Source organism: Aulostomus chinensis, chromosome 21, assembly GCF_037954235.1.
Source record: "Aulostomus chinensis isolate RoL2024-O1b breed Wild chromosome 21, RoL_Achi_v1.0, whole genome shotgun sequence".
Classification (NCBI taxonomy): Eukaryota; Metazoa; Chordata; class Actinopteri; order Syngnathiformes; family Aulostomidae; genus Aulostomus; species Aulostomus chinensis.
In genome coordinates this window covers 1,991,317-2,007,339 of record NC_141340.1, presented here as the reverse complement: position 1 = coordinate 2,007,339, position 16,023 = coordinate 1,991,317, and the positions used below count along the sequence as shown (strand labels likewise).

Here is a 16,023-nt window from a genome sequence, read left to right as displayed (position 1 = left end):
AAACCTCATGTTTATGTTTGAAGCTCGAACGAAAGTGTTTTTCATGGCGACGGCATCTCTATGAATTCATGCTTTTCCCCTTTTATTCTCCGGTAATATCAGTAATTACAGCTGTTACGCCTTAAAGCCAACATTTCTGCGTCCAGTAGCACAAACCTCAAAGATACAAGACGTGTAATGAAACAGATTTTACGTCTCCAGGAAATAGACCGGCCCTCAACGGTCCGAGCGGTGTTTATTGGAAGGACCTGAAATTACAACCAGACGAGTGTCAAAGATGTTTTAATTATTTTTAATACAGCAATATATCACTTTCTTCCCAAATACATAACAAGCATCTGTCAAGAAAATATTCTGTGAATCTGAATCCACAATAATACATTCATAAATTTTAAATACAAAATGAAAATATATCAGAGGATTTAAAAAAAAAAAAAAAGCAGCTTTAAATGATTTCAAAACAAACAAACAAACAAACAGAATTCCAGAAGCAGGTGAGAAGTTTTAAAAGCATGACGACAAGCTGGACAGAGCATGACGACAAGCTGGACAGAGCATGACGACAAGCTGGACAGAGCATGCTCACTGGAGCGCTTCCACCCTGACGGAGCGTCGGAATGGAAGGAGGAGTACAGTTGGAGCAGGGACGGCAACACAGAAGGGGGCTTCTCCAGTGTTGTCATGACAAAACATGAGTATTTATGACATTTATACACAACAAATAAATAAGTTAGCTATGTTCAGGTGGTCTAAATATAATCATCCATCAATGACAGCTACATATAACACGGCCCGCTGGTTCAGCCGGGGGCACGACGTTCCTTCATCTTCCCATCAGGGAGGTTCAAAGCCCAACACTGTGGTTGCTGCGGTAACAGCAGCGCTCCGAGGTCGCAACTGCTTTGTCGGACTGAAACATGATTCATTAAACCCAGGGGGCGACAGTTGTTGCGACAAATTTATCGCGGGATTTATTTTGTGGAAACGTTTCTTAAAAAAAAAAAAAAAAAGAAAAAAAGGGGAAGCCAAAACTCCATTTTTCCATTTTCCGGTTGACAGAATTTGCTAGTTCTTCTGTACTTCAATGTAGCTGAGAATATGTGTCTATTTCAAGTATTTCCTGGTAATTTCACCTAAAATTATGAAATCAAATTAAACATTCAAATATAATCGGTAATTAAATATGAAAAGTTTGCTACGCCTTTCAGAAAACTTAAAACATGGAACTAGATCTAACTGAATGTTTATCGTTAGCCTAAATACGAGCTAATTATCTTGAAACCCAGTACAAGAATGCCAAGCTAACCTCCACTAGCATCCACCGACACCACGAACACCATGTATATTAGCTGGTGGTGTTGTAGGTTTAAAAGAGGAGGAACATTTGAACTTCTTTCATACGTTCCAGAAACCGAAGATGCAAAAGTAAACTCTGCTTTTGAACACTATGCTCATTAGCATCTAGACAAGCTAACCACCTTGCTAGTCACAACAAGGTTGCTAGGTTAACTTCCAAGAACTACTAATACCTTGTATAGTATTTGGCGTTACAGGTCAAAAGAGGGTATTTGTAGCTCTCTGAAGCTTTCAGAAACCACAAAAAAGGTTTTCAACTCTACGTTTATCATGAGCCTCATGACCAGCTAACGACCTTGCTGACTACGAAAGGACTGCTAAGCTAACCTCCTGAAACCACAACTTCCTTTCTGTGAGGCAACAGTGCGAACCACCGTGCCGCCCTCAAATATTTCATCATAAAACGTTTTCAGAACATGAATTAGCGGTAGGTATTGCATAGCCGTGCAAAACAAGGCGAGCGCAGGCCGCGGGAGAACCCGATACATCTTTAAATCAACCAATTCACGTCCAACTTGCTGAAGTTCTGCGTTTCACTGGGCTTAAAAACTACAGAAACTATTTTCATGAGACCTGAAACACATTAAATTTGCTGGCAGATCTGGTAAATATCTGTTCATAATAAACCGTCGTTGACATCCAACCTGATAACTAAACCAACTACCAGAGGAACTGCCGCTGCACCTACGATGCTAAACTAATGACAATGCTCGCATTTTTATTCTTAACATGCAGTTTTAGCAAAAACAACAATGTGTTGAGTGCATAGTTTTATTCATTTTTAAAATTTGAATGAACTTTAGAAAGTTTTGCTTTCGGTTACTTTCTGAATCAAAGTCCTGCTCGTAAAAACACCGGCGCCGTACATCTGGTCACGTGATCTTTGTAAACAGTGGGAATGGAAAGCTTTTGAGTTATTCACGCAGTTACCACGACAACCAGAATGTGACTCCGGACGCACCAATTGACATCAGCCATGACGAATTTAAAAGAGTAAACTGTTAAAATGTGATCAGCTCGTGTTCCTCTGTACTTTTTTCCAGCAGAATAATCGCAAGAGCAAACGCTGCCCACCGCCGTCGGCGTGTTTTAGTGTCTCTCCGGGCAGCAGTGAGAAATGGGTGGCAGAGGAGATGCCCCCTCACAGTGGATTTGGGATGTAGAGTTACCATGACGACGGTGCCGCCTTCCTGTCCAGAGGGAAACCCGCTAATGTGACGCTGGGATGAAATTACCTGAGTCACACATCAGGAATGTGACTTTGGGGTTTTAGGCTCCGCTCAACTCTCACGTCCATCCTGACACACCAGCACCTGGCCCCGCCCACCCCCGAGCTTCAGAGGATGGCTTTCAGGGCTTGACCTCGGCGGAGGACTCCAGAGAGGCCGGGTCGTTGGACATGACGGCAGGCTGCGCCAGATTGGAGAACCAGGACGACATGGCTGACTTGGCGCTGGTCAAGGCTCCGCCCACTGACTGACCTGAGAGACAAGTGATAAAGAGCAACTTTACTCACAAAGTTGACCTCGTCTCTGGTAGCAGGAAGTGATTTACGTGTTTGTTCAGATGGAGACGAACACCAGCAAAACTGCCCAAGAACGTCTGCGTTAGCGTCAAGCTAATCATACGTGGCTGGCTCTTCCTGCATCCTGGGGTCACGGGGGGGTCTCAGTGGGATCAAAAACCCTAATTGGTGAGTATCTGATAGTAAAAATACACGTCTTGGAATTTATCACAACTGCTTCTTTAGCTGTATCCAATTTCTCCAGATTTGCCTCAAACGTCCACTTGGACTGGAGGATGAACCCATGAGGGATCGGAGGTCAAAGGTCAAGCTCGCGGCAACAGGTACACATCGTGATGTAAAACTCTGAGAGGAACAAAAAACAAACGGCTGGAGGAAACGTAGCTTTCGTTTGGATTGGATTTAAAAAAAGAAAGTATGTTTTCATTGAGTTTTCAACCAGAACGACTAGAATCAGGCCGTTGGATCTGGGAGGGATTTCCTGGGGGCATGAAGGAGTCGCTGGAGGACAGAGTTTATTTGGGAATGTCTGACGGTTGCTGAGCTCGCTCACCGACGGCCTTCCCCGTCTGGACCATGCTGCGGCTGGTGGTCATCATGGCGTTCCCGATTTTCTTCCCTCGCTCGCTGTTCTGCACTGAGCTGCAGGGAAGATGAAAAAAAATTCAGAAAGCAGAGAAAAGGGATGGCGTCCCCTCACCTCGCCGTGTCCGGTCTGACCCTTTCCAAGAAAGTAACTACACAAAAGTGCAGTTGCTAAATGTTGCGCCAACCTGTTAGAGGGGTTAGGTAACAGCAGCGAGGCTGAGCCGCCGCCACAGGTGCTGCAGCTGATGTTCACATGGCCTGAGAGCGGAAACGACTCGCCGGCTACATTTCACAACAAATGCAGAGCTAAAAGCAGTCACACACTCGGCCTTTCACACGGATCCCCGCTGACCTGACATTCAGCAGGAGTCTCACTCCGTTGTTAGAGCGGCGGCGTGGACAGGAGCCTTCGCGCCCTCTAATGAGCCAATTATTTAGTCTGAAAATAAACCGCCGCGGTGGAGGATCGTCCCCTCCGGGATCGTCCGTCACAGCGTCCTGACAGGCCAGCGGGAAGATGGCAGACATTTCTTTGTTTTGGCACCTTGGACCAGATGGCACAAGTTATTCCTTCCAGGAAAATTTCGAGGAACAACTGCAGAGGAAAATCTTCCCGTGGCAGCTCAGCTGGTGGAGTAGAAGCTACTTTTTTTTTTCTCCCCTGGAAATTTTCCCTGTCAGAAGATTTGCCCGGCACGATCAACCTGCTTCAGTTTACGAAGACGAAAATTTACAAGATAAAGCCGGAAAATTACAGAACTCCTCATCAGCACGGCCCAATCGCAACACCTCGTCTTTGCCGTGCTAGCTTCACGCTGGACTACAAAAATACCTCGTCCCCACCATGCTAACTTCCCATTGGACTACAGAAATTTCTCATCCCAGCAGCGCTTCAGGCCCGTTTCGGCCGGGGAACATTTGACGGCTCCATCATCTTCGGCAGGTTTGCAGAGGAACAACGGAGCTGAGAACCCAAAGCGACCAAACAGAAAAGTTGAGAACAGCAAAGGACGTCTGGGGTAACGAGTTCGCTTTAATGTGATAATGTGTGGAAAACTTTGAGGGGAAATGTGGGCTGAACAATGTAAACACTGGTTGACTGGATTCTAACTGGTTCCCAACCGGCTGGAGGCAACAGAAGGCAGCGTTCCCCCTCAGCCCAGCAGACAGTCCAGCTCTCACTGAGTGACCCAGATAAACAGCTCCTTATGTAGCGCCCACTCGTACCCTGACAATAAAGAAAGATCCTCTAACAGCGCGTCCCTGCCCGCAGCCTGTCACATGACTCCTCTTTTCTGAGAACATCTCCCCCACCGGCTGCTCTTAGTGCAACACTGATGGCGAGGACGGATGAAAAGGCGGCACAGCGCGGGCCAGCCAGTGTGGGGACCAGAGGAGGAGGAGGAGCAGCGGCGAGGTGTTGAGCTGAGCTCAGCTGGCATCTTTGCTCTGTCCCGTCATCAGACGTCCACGCAGGCTGGACATGTCGAACCAGTGGGTCCAGCTAACCCCAGTTTCCCCTCGCCGCCTAGGTTTACTGGGGCAGAGAGTTTTCCACGTCCTGTGACTGATGGAAGGAAACATGGCGAGGAAGTTAGCGCCCCCTTATTTCTTCCAATGTGGGTGAACACCCAAACTTCCTGTTGAGGGCTCCCATTTGCCACGTGGTCCCTGCTCTGTGTGGGACGCATGTGGATCCTGTCCTGGGGTGTCGGTGTCGGGTCTCCAAGCAACACCCTGGCCTGCTGAGGACAGTTTAGTCGGAAAAGGAAGCGAACGATGTTCAAAGCTCCTGACAGCCACTAAACACTCGCCTCTGATGTTCAAGGTCACGGTGACGACTGAGCCGCTAATCCGCCGTCACGTCTCAGTTTAGAGAACACGCAGACACACATCTGCAGCTCACGCATGTGCACAAGCCCCTCGGCCTGGGCTTTGTTTACCTCCAAATATGTGCAGAGGCCCACTGACACGTCCTGCGGCGTCGAGGTGCAGAGAGGCAAAGACTCAGGCGACACAAACGCGTGTCCTGAACAGGAAACTGTTCCAGTGCTGGCAGGTTTCTCCCTCCCGAACTGAACCACAGACGCGCTGATGTCCAGCTGTTCTAGGAGCAAACTTCCAAGAATTTTCCAGAACCTTTTGGCTTTATTCAGTTTTCCAAAACTTCTCCAGGTTTTCCAGGACTGGATGAAACTAATCTTGTAAACTGTATGTCCACATGTAGTCCCTTAAAGTCTTCATACCCGTCTTCACGTGATGATGTATGCTCACTTATGATGACGCGTCATCGGAGCGTCTGCAGGTTGTTTGTTTACTGAGACGGAACAACAAAGTTCACGAGGGTCACATGACACTGAACACCTGACGCTCAGACCAACGGGGGGGGGGGGGGGGCGCATTTATCTGAAGTGTAACAGTAGAAGCGGCGTTCCAGCTGTGGGCGGAGTCACGTTTCATCCACATTTCCTAGAGTGAAACTGGAGCTGAAGAAGCCACTGGGTCCGTTTTTGAGAATGAAACTAACTCATAATTAATGACGGCTGATATGAGACCCCCCCCCCGACCCCCCCTCATGCACTATTGATGAGGGATTCACAGCTGGGCGGCAGCTCGCCCACCGCCACCAAGTTAGGAAATTTAATCATGGATGGCCTGTTTGACTGCAGACTGGGACGGTCGCCGTGGAGACTGGCAGCGCTTCATAAATATTAATATTCCATTTTAGAGGCTCGCTGGTTTCTCCAGGAAGGAGGCGGTGCCTCAAAAGAACAGAATCGATATTCAAATTGCAATTTCTTGCTCAGGATTAAAACTTTGCGCTCATAAATAAAAAAAGATTGTGACATTAAAGAGAAAGTTTCTTTTAAAAATCTTAACCTAGCAGGACGAACGTGAAGTAGAACTCAACTCTGGAAAGAATCAGGAGTCAGAGGTCCAACGGACCAGTCAGTAGAACCAAGTTCCCCCGGAACATCGGCAGGACTTTGAGGACATTTGCTGCATCAAGTGAATTATTCATTATTCCTCCCAGTCTGACAGCAACCGGGTTCGTTTACATTTGTTTGGCGTTTGCTCCGCCCACCTGACAGATGATAATTTATTCTTCTCTTTATTTTCGATCTGCAGAACCAGAGAGTTCTTGTTATTCATTTGTTCTGGCCGTCAGCACCGTCTTTCTGATTTTGTGCAACTGTAAAAACCCAGCGAGGAGTGTTTGTCGTTGTGTTTGGACTGCCAATGAAAAGTGAACTCTTTTCTAAAAAGTAGGACAAACAAGACAGGAGCCGTCGGTGCTGATGTCAACCACCCTATCAAAACAACACAACATGGAATGTGGAGGAAAATCAATCGGCTGTCATGTTTGCGACTGCTGCCGCCGACCAATCCTGCACGTTTGTCACCACAAGAGGGCGACAGCATGCAGGACTGGATAGACTGGACGGGTCCAGCCGGCTCGTGTGTCTGGGCCCATGGTTTCATGTTGTGTGTCTGCGGGACTCCCGTGGGGACGAGAGACGTCAGGAGACGGAGGAAACGGGCGTCTACTCACTGTGACAGTCGCAGTTTGACGTCGGCGACGCTGTACTGGCCCTGGAACGGGTGGCTACGGCACAAACCAAACAAGCCGGGGTCACTCAATCATGTCAGTGAGGCTTCTAGACCCTAAACAAACTCTAAATCATTCCAGTGTTGTATAAAGTTTGAAAAAGATGTGATGTCACATCGTGTGTAGAACAACTCGTCTGTTCCATCGGGTCTAAATATTCTGGACAAGGCTGTGCGTCCCACCCACCCTGGGGTGATGGCGGCCATGGCGGCGTGCTGGTTGCTGTGCCACACCCGGTAGTTGTGGGTGATCTTCCAGGCTGCGATGAAAGGAGGACCGTAATCAGCCAGCAGCCTCTCGTTATCTAGACGCAGGAAGAGAACATCCTTAATTAGATCTGATGTCGCTTTCTCTCCATAATGAGTAAAAATGAGAAAACAACAAATACATAAAACCCCAGAGTAGAAGTACGAGTCCAGAGCAGCCGCGCTTGTGCCGAATGACTTGTTCTCTACTGGTCATGATGCCCATTTCAAGCTCTTCATTTCTCCTTATTTGAGCAAATTATTTATTTACTATTTTTTCTCCTTTTTTGTTGTTTCTTTCTTTGATTATGTGATATCAAAGCTGTGATGTCATTTCCTTTTTTGGCGGGGGGGTGGTGGTAAACCCTTTCAATAATCCCAATTGTTGATAACGTTTAGCAGGAGAACGCATCATCGGGACTGAGGGAGGTTCTTTTCTCCCTGGCGAGGTCGCAGCCAAGCGCCAGGATGATAAAGTCGGCAGTTGCGTTGCTGCGCCCGAACACAAACGGCTCTTTCGCCCTCTACCGGATAAAAATGTATGAAGACCTGTTGGTGCGACGCAGAAAGACAAAACTTGTGAATGTGGTGATTAAAGAGTCAAAATCATCCCAGTGGGGCGTTTTTCAAGATGACCTGATGATCATCCTTACATCACACGTCTCTGACTTAGCCTGCAGCAACTCTGGCTGATCTATGACATCACTGGGCAACAGTGACCCGTGAGCGAGTGAGCGACGGGTCTCGGTACCCTGCTGGAGCGTGGAGGACAGCAGTGAGTGGATGTAGAGGGTGAACTGGGCTCGGATCCACTCGTCCCCGCCCTCCCAGCCCGTCCCATCCAGGAAGACGTCGTCACGGTTCTCTGTCACGTGTTTGACCAGGTAGTCGGCGAAGCGCAGGTCTGCTGTGGTCAAGCTCAGGATCTTCCGGAGCTCTGGGTCGTGGATCTGGACCAGCGCTTCTTCCACCTGAAAAGTACACACACTGTCAGGAAAATACTGCAGTTTTTCCTCACATTCACGGGGGATCTTTGTCGCGTTGCAGGTCGTACTTCCACGATGGCGTCACTGAGGTGCCTCTGCTGGCGGAAGAGGATGTTGGTCGCCCCAGCAACAAAGCCACGCACCGTCACGTCTGACAGGAGGTGATGCTGCTGCAGCGCCATGTAGGGCAGACACAGGTAGCCCTGCAAACCCAGGAGGGGGGTCAGTCTGGGAACCAGAACATCCTGTCTTCAGGACAGCAAGAAGTGATCAGACATGTTGGCAGCTGGAAGAGTGCAGGAGGACGCACGTCGGTACCCGACCCAACCATCTCATGATGGGGGGTTCACAGGAACCTGCTTCCGTTTGACAAAGACTTTAAATCTAGTGGAGGGAGCGCTGGTTGTGGCTACGCTCACATGTTGCAGTTCTGGTTACCTTGGTGAAGATGGCGAGCGGCAGGCCGTACTGGTCCTCCTCCAGACCAGATACCAGACCCTGCATCACCCCCCCCTGACCAGTCACCGCCTGTGGCTGCACCGTGATGGGCGTCCCTGGCTTGGAATCGAAGGCGTCCCTCAGCTCTGACCCTGCCTCCTTCACCTCAGCTGACTCTTTGGACCCCTCCTCCAACACGCTGGGGTCCAGAGTCTCCCAGTCACTCTCCGAGGACTCTGGAGAGCTACGGGACGGCGGTTTGAGGTGCTGGTTGCCCCCGTTTGTGCCGTTGGTGGACGACAGAGACTCCAGCGGTGCAGGAACCTCCCCCTCTGGCTCCACGGGGGGGATGGTGATGTCGCTGACAGACACAGAGACAAACTCCTCCGCCCCAGAGACGCTCTCCACCAGACCTGGGTCCTCAGATACGCTGCTCTTCGGCCTGTAGTGGGACGAGTCCACCAGGCCGTGCTCGATCATTCCTGGACAAACAAAACAGGAAAAGTCCCTTCAGTTCACTGAAAACTCCCTGAATCCCCAGAGGGAAACAACTGGCTCTTAAGCTGCTGAACCAGTTCAGCACTGAATTTCCTCTGAAGTGCTGACATGCACTTTTTAGAGCTTCTTCTCAGAGGACATTTGTCTGACGCTGACGGGAAAGTGACGTAACACAAAATTTGTGAGCTGTGGAACCAAAACAAAAAGCTAAAAGACAGTAAAAGTTGAGGGAGCTGAGACCCATGCTAGTTAGCTTAGCCCAATGGCTGGTAATGGGAGGGAAGTATTACCATTGACTAGCTCAGGTCCAGGCTAGTTGGCTTCACACAGTGGCTGGTGGTGGGTGGGAAGTGTTAGCATCCGCTAGCTCAGGTCCAGGCTAGTTAGCTTAGCCCAATGGCTGGTAGCGGGTGGGAAGTGTTAGCATCTGCTAGCTCAGGTCCAGGCTAGTTGGCTTCACACTTTGGCTGGTAGTGGGTGGGAAGTGTTAGCATCCACTAGCTCAGGTCCAGGCTAGTTAGCTTAGCCCAATGGCTGGTAGTGGGTGGGAAGTGTTAGCATCAGCTAGCTCAGGTCCAGGCTAGTTAGCTTAGCCCAATGGCTGGTAGTGGGTGAGAAGTGTTAGCATCAGCTAGCTCAGGTCCAGGGTGGTGGTGTGTCCAGCAGGAATCCTCCTCCTCCTCATCATCAGTAGCAGCAGTCGCTCTTCTAGTCCTCAACAAACGTTTGGTTCTGTTGACCCAAGTTCCAGTGGAGCTTTGGAGGTGCTGCATCAAATCCCTGCGCCCAGTCAGGAAAGTAGTTCCGGCTACGTGTCTGATTCTACCACTACAACGTCTCCTTATGTTAAACTGGTATTCATCACCAAGGTTACACACAACCCTCCTGATATTAATGCAGGCAGAGACGGAGCTACGCTAACACTTCCCACCCACTTCCAGCCATTGTGCTAAGCTAACTAGCCTGGGTCTCAGCTCCCTAGAAGAGGGGGTCAATCTTCTTGTCTGGATTGATGGACGATGTTTCACTAAAAGTTGCTCTGCTCCTTTCAGCTCACCTGCACTTTGACTCTTTAGTATGAGATGAGTTTTAACTCAACAGTTAAATTTTGAAGTCAGTTGGATCAAACTCACTCGCAGAGTCCGGCTTGTCCCGGCTGTGTTTGGATGCCACATGGGGAATCCATCTGCTGACCTCCTTAATGCAGGCAGAGACGCAGCTACGCTAACACTTCCCACTCGCTACCAGCCACTGTGCTAAGCTAATAGTAAATAGCTATGGCAATAGTTCCTCTAAAAAGGTTAGCGTGTCTCTTTAATACAGTAAACAAATATTGACTAAAGCAGCTTTTAAGTCCAGATGTCCAGTCAGCAGTGGACGTGTGCAACTGACCTGGGAACAGTGACAAAACTGTCATCAGCGCCCCAACGAGTCTGTTGACGGGAGACACGTAGAACAGGACCTGCAAGCATGAGAAAGTCAGAGACGTTCCTCAAAATCTACAAATGGAGAGAAGATGAGGCGGTACCTTCTTCTCCAGCAGAATCAGCTTGAAGAGGATGAGAACCTGGGAGGGTAAAACAGGTCAGCTGGTTACTGACACCACCCATCAGCATTCACACTTTAAATCAACTTTTAAAGCGTTCAACCTTGTGTCTAAAGTGCAGTATTAGATCCCTTGGTGACAAACCTGAGGAGAGAAAATGAACGAGTCATCAACAACCACAGAACATTTGGAGTTTCATAGAAGCTCAGAAATCAACATGGAAACATCTTTCACTTGTCGTCATCTCTGATTAAATTAACAATGATGCTGTCCTCAGCTCGTCAAGATAAACAGGAGAAAAATGTGAAAATTGGTATGTTTTTGGAGTGAAAGTGGCCCTCAGAGGTGATACCGAGGTAAACCTGCGATCCGTCCACAGCCGAGCCCCTCAGGGAGCCGTTGATGTGATCATACAGCTCCTGCAGACCAAGGAGCAACAGGTGAGTCCAGGTGAGAACGCAGATGGAACGCAGGAACAGATGGATTCTCTCCGATCTCACCTGCAAGATAGAGATCTGGGAAAAGTCCTTCTCCTCGAAGTAGGCGTGAGTGATGAGCTGCAGCTTGGCTTGAAGGAGGCCGTAGAGAGGCTGGAGATGGAGGCACAGCAGCAAGACACACGAGGGTCAGGAACTGGGATCCTCCCAGTGACACGTCAGAGCTGCAAGCATTCCTACAGGTCCAGGTGCAGTTTACAAAACTGCTAACTTCCTGTTGGACTACAACAACCCCTCATCCCTGACATGTCAACTTCCTGTTGGACAACAACACCACCTCATCCCTGACATGTCAACTTCCTGTTGGACAACAACACCACCTCATTCCTGACATGTCAACAACACCACCTCATTCCTGACATGTCAACAACACCACCTCATTCCTGGCATGTCAACTTCCTGTTGGACTACAACAACCCCTCATTCCTGGCATGTCAACTTCCTGTTGGACTACAACAACCCCTCACCCCTGCAGCAATACAAACATCTGCACTATAAAATGGAGTCTGCCAGTGAAGAAGCTTTATTGGAGATATCTGAAAGCCTAAATGGTGGCAGGTACGTCTGTTTCCACCGCCATGACATCATCACTTCAGAGTAGATCAGGTTTTCAGATTTAGTGCGACGTATTACTGAGTACAAGATCGATGGGTGAGTTTTGGGGGCTGGGGCTAAGCTAACTGGGCTAACTCATTCCTGAGCATTAGATTCCCTCCTCTTAATGCGATCGTGGCAGCGTTTAGTGGCCCAGTGGGTCTTGATTTACTCACTAATTCAGTGACTCACCACTCGACTGAGGACGCAGACGCTCTTCTGGACCGTCTCCCTGGTGACGTCAGCCTGCCGGACCTTGAGGGCCTGGAGAGGGAATTAAAAAAAGAAATAAAAATGAAATATTATGGCAGAGAATGAACACTGGATGAAGATAGCGTGTGACTAATGGCTCCGCAGCGACCTCATGACATGTCTGCTGATGTCACGATGAGCTCAGAGGACGATGATGTTATTTCCTCTGCATGCAACTAATCTAGACTCCTGTTAAATAATCAATTTAACAGTGAATATAAAATATACATAAACTTAAAAACTTTGAATGAGGGCCAACATATTTACTTGTGTTTTCACTCAGAATTCTACATCATCTTGTTTTACCCTCTGAGTCTTTAAATCAACCCATCGTTGATGCATCTAATATTATGAACATGTCAGTCGTATGCATCATACATGTATTTATACTTTTATTTATCTATTCGTACTGAATCCTTCATTCAGCTCTCGGTATGCCAGATAAACACCACGTGGCCAAAACATTGTTGAGAAATGCCAGCTGCTGCAATTGCGGCGCAGTGAAGTCTGCAGCCTTTCAGACCTGCTTCAGGGCATCGCTGCACTCACACAGGGGAGAGATTTCACCCAACTGCTGCCACGAGCTTGGCAACTAATGACTGTTGATGTCTGGAAAATTAATGCTTCTCATCTCCATGGAAACCACAAATGAAGGAAGAGGACTGACCTTCGCTTCTATCTGGCGATAGCAGGAGACTCCGTAAACACACTTCAGGTCTCCGCTCAGGGGGGGGAGATGGAAATACACAGTGTCTGCAAGACAGGACGTCCATGTTAGCGTGGCAGGACATTTGTTGACATCAGGACCTGCAGAACATGCGTGATCTGCTCACATGTCAGAGGACAAAGGTAAACAGTGCAGCGTTCAGGGATGTTCAAGACTTCTTCAAACTCAAACAGGAAGATAAAGTCAGCTGACATCAACGTGCGTAAACGTGAACTCAGCGTGGCTCATCGAAGCGAGGAAGTCTAAGAGTGAGAAGTCACTGTCTCAGAAAGTTTTAATTTCACATCTGAACCAAACTGTTGGTTTTGAATCCAGGTTCATCAAAATCCCAAACAAAATAAACACAAGTCCTAAAAACAGTGACTGATGTCAGAGTAGCCACGCCCACTTATTTGTCCAGGGCGAGTCAATGCACCGGTGTTGAGGACTTAACTTTGACTCTGTTCCTGCCATTGCCTTGGCAGGAACAGAGTCACCCACGGGACAGACTCACCCACGGGACAGTCACATGACAGCAGCCACTACTGCTCCTCTTTAACAGCCTGATGGTTTCTGTTTCAAAACCTGAACCCTGCTGCCATCTCAACAGACCGGCAGCATCCAGAAACACCAGATCTGAACCTTTGCTCCGCCTTGATGGGACGCACCTTCCTGATAGTTGTGTGCTCCGTCAGGAAGAGCCAGGAAGGGGAGGTACTTCCACTCGTCTGGCAGCAGGTTGCTGTCGTGACCCTCGTCTGGCATCAGCGGCGGGTAGGAGAACTCCACCTGAGGTTGGAGGGAAGACGGAACATTGAGAACAGGATTCCAGCGAGAGCTCCGCTTTCCTTTCGTCAGATGAGCCCTGGACTGGAATCTACGCCGCCATCTGAATCCAAATGTGTGTGTGTGTGTTCTCAGTCAAAAACTTGGATCAAAGCAGCGGAGCAGCGCCATGATGAAGACACACGGCGTCTAAGAACGTCGATATTTTCAACGTGTTTGGCCTGATGACTTAAATTTACTGATGTCATTGTTACCTGAAATGAAAAGTTGATCACATTCACATTTTGTAGTCAGTGAGGCGACATCTACTTCCTGATACCTCCAGACTGTAGACATGAGTGCAGAAACCTGCTCGTCCTGAACACACACACACACACACACACACACACACACACACACACACAATGAGTCACCCTCAGGGCCAGGGTGACAGGGTGATTCTCTTCCTCAGTGCACTTCCTGCCAGAGAAGCAGACGTGCTGCCATCGCTGCCACCACCGCTGCTGGAGGCGGATTAAAGAGCCAGGAACCCAAGCTCCTGCAGCACAGCAGGAGGCCGCCGCCTGTGATCGGATGACCTCGACAGCCTCGCCACCCGAGACAAAGCTGGTGCACAGTTGCATCTTCAGATCCATTTAAGAACCAGGACTCTTGTTTCTTCCCAGCAGCAGCTGTGCTGAAGGCTGCAGCAGAGACAGATGGCGAGCACGCCGCCGTGTTTGGGTTCTGGCTGCCAGAGACGTGGAGGAGGCGCCAATACGATGATCCACTTCCACAGAAAAACCTCGCTTCACTTTCACACTGCATTGTTGTGCACCAGGCGAAATGCCGACATGCCAGACAGAGTTAAACGTTCATCTTTGTACAACATGGGAGGTCAACCACAGAGAAACAAACCCCCCAAGAATAAAATCAGCCTGGACATAAACACATCAGCTTCAGGTCACAGCTTGACGGGGGTCCTCAGGACCCTTACGTCCTGCTCTCAGTGGCATTTGGTCTCTCTTAGTCCCCAGCATCTTGCAACAACTGACATCGATCCTCATCAACCTCGGCGGAGGAAGGAAGGAGCCTTCCAGGTTTTGGGGCAGATCAGTGTGGCGTTTCTGGACTCTGGGTTTGGCTGAGCTGGTCCTGGTCTCTCCCAGTGTCAAATCTCGGATTCATGCACCTCAAATTGTGTCCTGGGCCAGAACAAACCAGTTGTACGGAACATGTGATTTCAACCGCCATCAGACGGATGCCCTCCTTCACGCTGACAGCGTCACACACCGCCTCGTGCTGCTGCTCTGCTCCTCTCTTACGGATGAAACGTCACGTGCCGCTCAGGAGGACTCGCGAACGAGTCGCTGCGTCTAACTCGCTAAAGATGTCCAAGTTGGCAGCAGAGCACATGTTACATAAGCATGCCAGCCCGGAGCAAACAGCTGATGCACCCATTCATCACTGCATAACAACAACTGCCCCCCCCCCCCCCCAGCAGGGAATTCATCGCTTTATTTTCTCCTGGAGAAACACACGCCGTCGCTTCCATCCTGCATGAATGCAGAGGAAATGTGCTTCTACCACCAGCTCTGTGCTAGCATGCTAGCATGGAGCAGAATGTCCACATACCTGACAGCCCTTCTTGTGGTGAAATCCAACCACCACGATCTGTAGCACCGGTCCCTTCTGCTCGTCCCGGCCCTGAGACTCCATCCCCCCGGAGGTTTACTCTATCCTGCGGTGTTCCGAGCTCCGACAGGGATGTAAACACAGCACACAGAAGCGGTCCCCCCTCCCCCGTCAAACGGCCGCGGTAGACAGACAGCCAGGCGGGGAGAAGCACAACTCCCGTACTAGACAGACCGATGTTCTCTTCCGCTTCGTCCCACCGCGGAAGACAACAGGCGGAGTGAGATGGTTCCTCCCGGGCACTTCCGCTTCCGTGTTCATGGGTGTTTCACTGTGGGACACAAGGGCTGCGTCCGAATTGCCAAGCAGGTCCGATCGTAGGTCTCAGAGCAGGTCGGAGGCTGTCCCAAACCACAACTGGCGCAAGTAGCGACCTTCTCCGCAACCTAAATTCCAGCCTAAACACGCCCACATTGTAGGTCGGTTCAGGTGCATGGAACACCAACATTTATAGTCATCGTTGATGACTAAAGGTGTGTTCACACGCGTCGCATTCGGTGTGAACACACCTTTACAGGTGCGTTAATGTGCTTAATAATAGAGGACAGGTGCGTTCAGAGTGGAGTGCAGTACGTCAGCCAGGCCAGCAGGTGGGGCTTTCGTTGGTACCTATTTGCGGTGTCTGCTCTGCCAGCAAAAGTCGTGCCTCACCACCAATTTTTAGGGTGTCTGAATGGTGCTGCGGTGTTTAGGTTGTAGGAGAAGGACGTAGCAGGAGGACG

The 16,023-nt window shown here is 49.4% G+C and overlaps 1 protein-coding gene across 1 annotated transcript; it reads right to left on the bottom strand.

The window, feature by feature from the left end:
• Positions 1–276: 276 nt before the first annotated feature.
• On the bottom strand, positions 277–15,672 carry avl9 (AVL9 homolog (S. cerevisiase)). Its single transcript, XM_086191008.1, has 16 exons — positions 15,242–15,672; positions 13,510–13,630; positions 12,803–12,888; positions 12,076–12,147; positions 11,293–11,382; positions 11,145–11,211; positions 10,896–10,936; positions 10,775–10,813; positions 10,639–10,708; positions 8,749–9,230; positions 8,379–8,513; positions 8,076–8,295; positions 7,266–7,383; positions 7,023–7,076; positions 3,435–3,523; positions 277–2,837 (listed from the first exon to the last, which is right to left on the bottom strand). The coding sequence occupies exons 1-16, from the start codon at positions 15,323–15,325 to the stop codon at positions 2,707–2,709; spliced, it is 1,899 nt and encodes a 632-aa protein (XP_086047134.1). The 5' UTR covers positions 15,326–15,672; the 3' UTR covers positions 277–2,706.
• Positions 15,673–16,023: the final 351 nt, after the last annotated feature.

Coding starts and splice junctions, on each gene's coding strand:
- avl9 (XM_086191008.1), bottom strand. CDS start 15,325: ATGGAGTCTCAGGGCCGGGACGAGCAGAAGGGACCGGTGCTACAGATC. Junction 10,814..10,895: donor TACTGCACTTTAGACACAAG/GTTGAACGCTTT, acceptor TTACCCTCCCAG/GTTCTCATCCTCTTCAAGCT. Junction 10,709..10,774: donor TGATTCTGCTGGAGAAGAAG/GTACCGCCTCAT, acceptor TCATGCTTGCAG/GTCCTGTTCTACGTGTCTCC.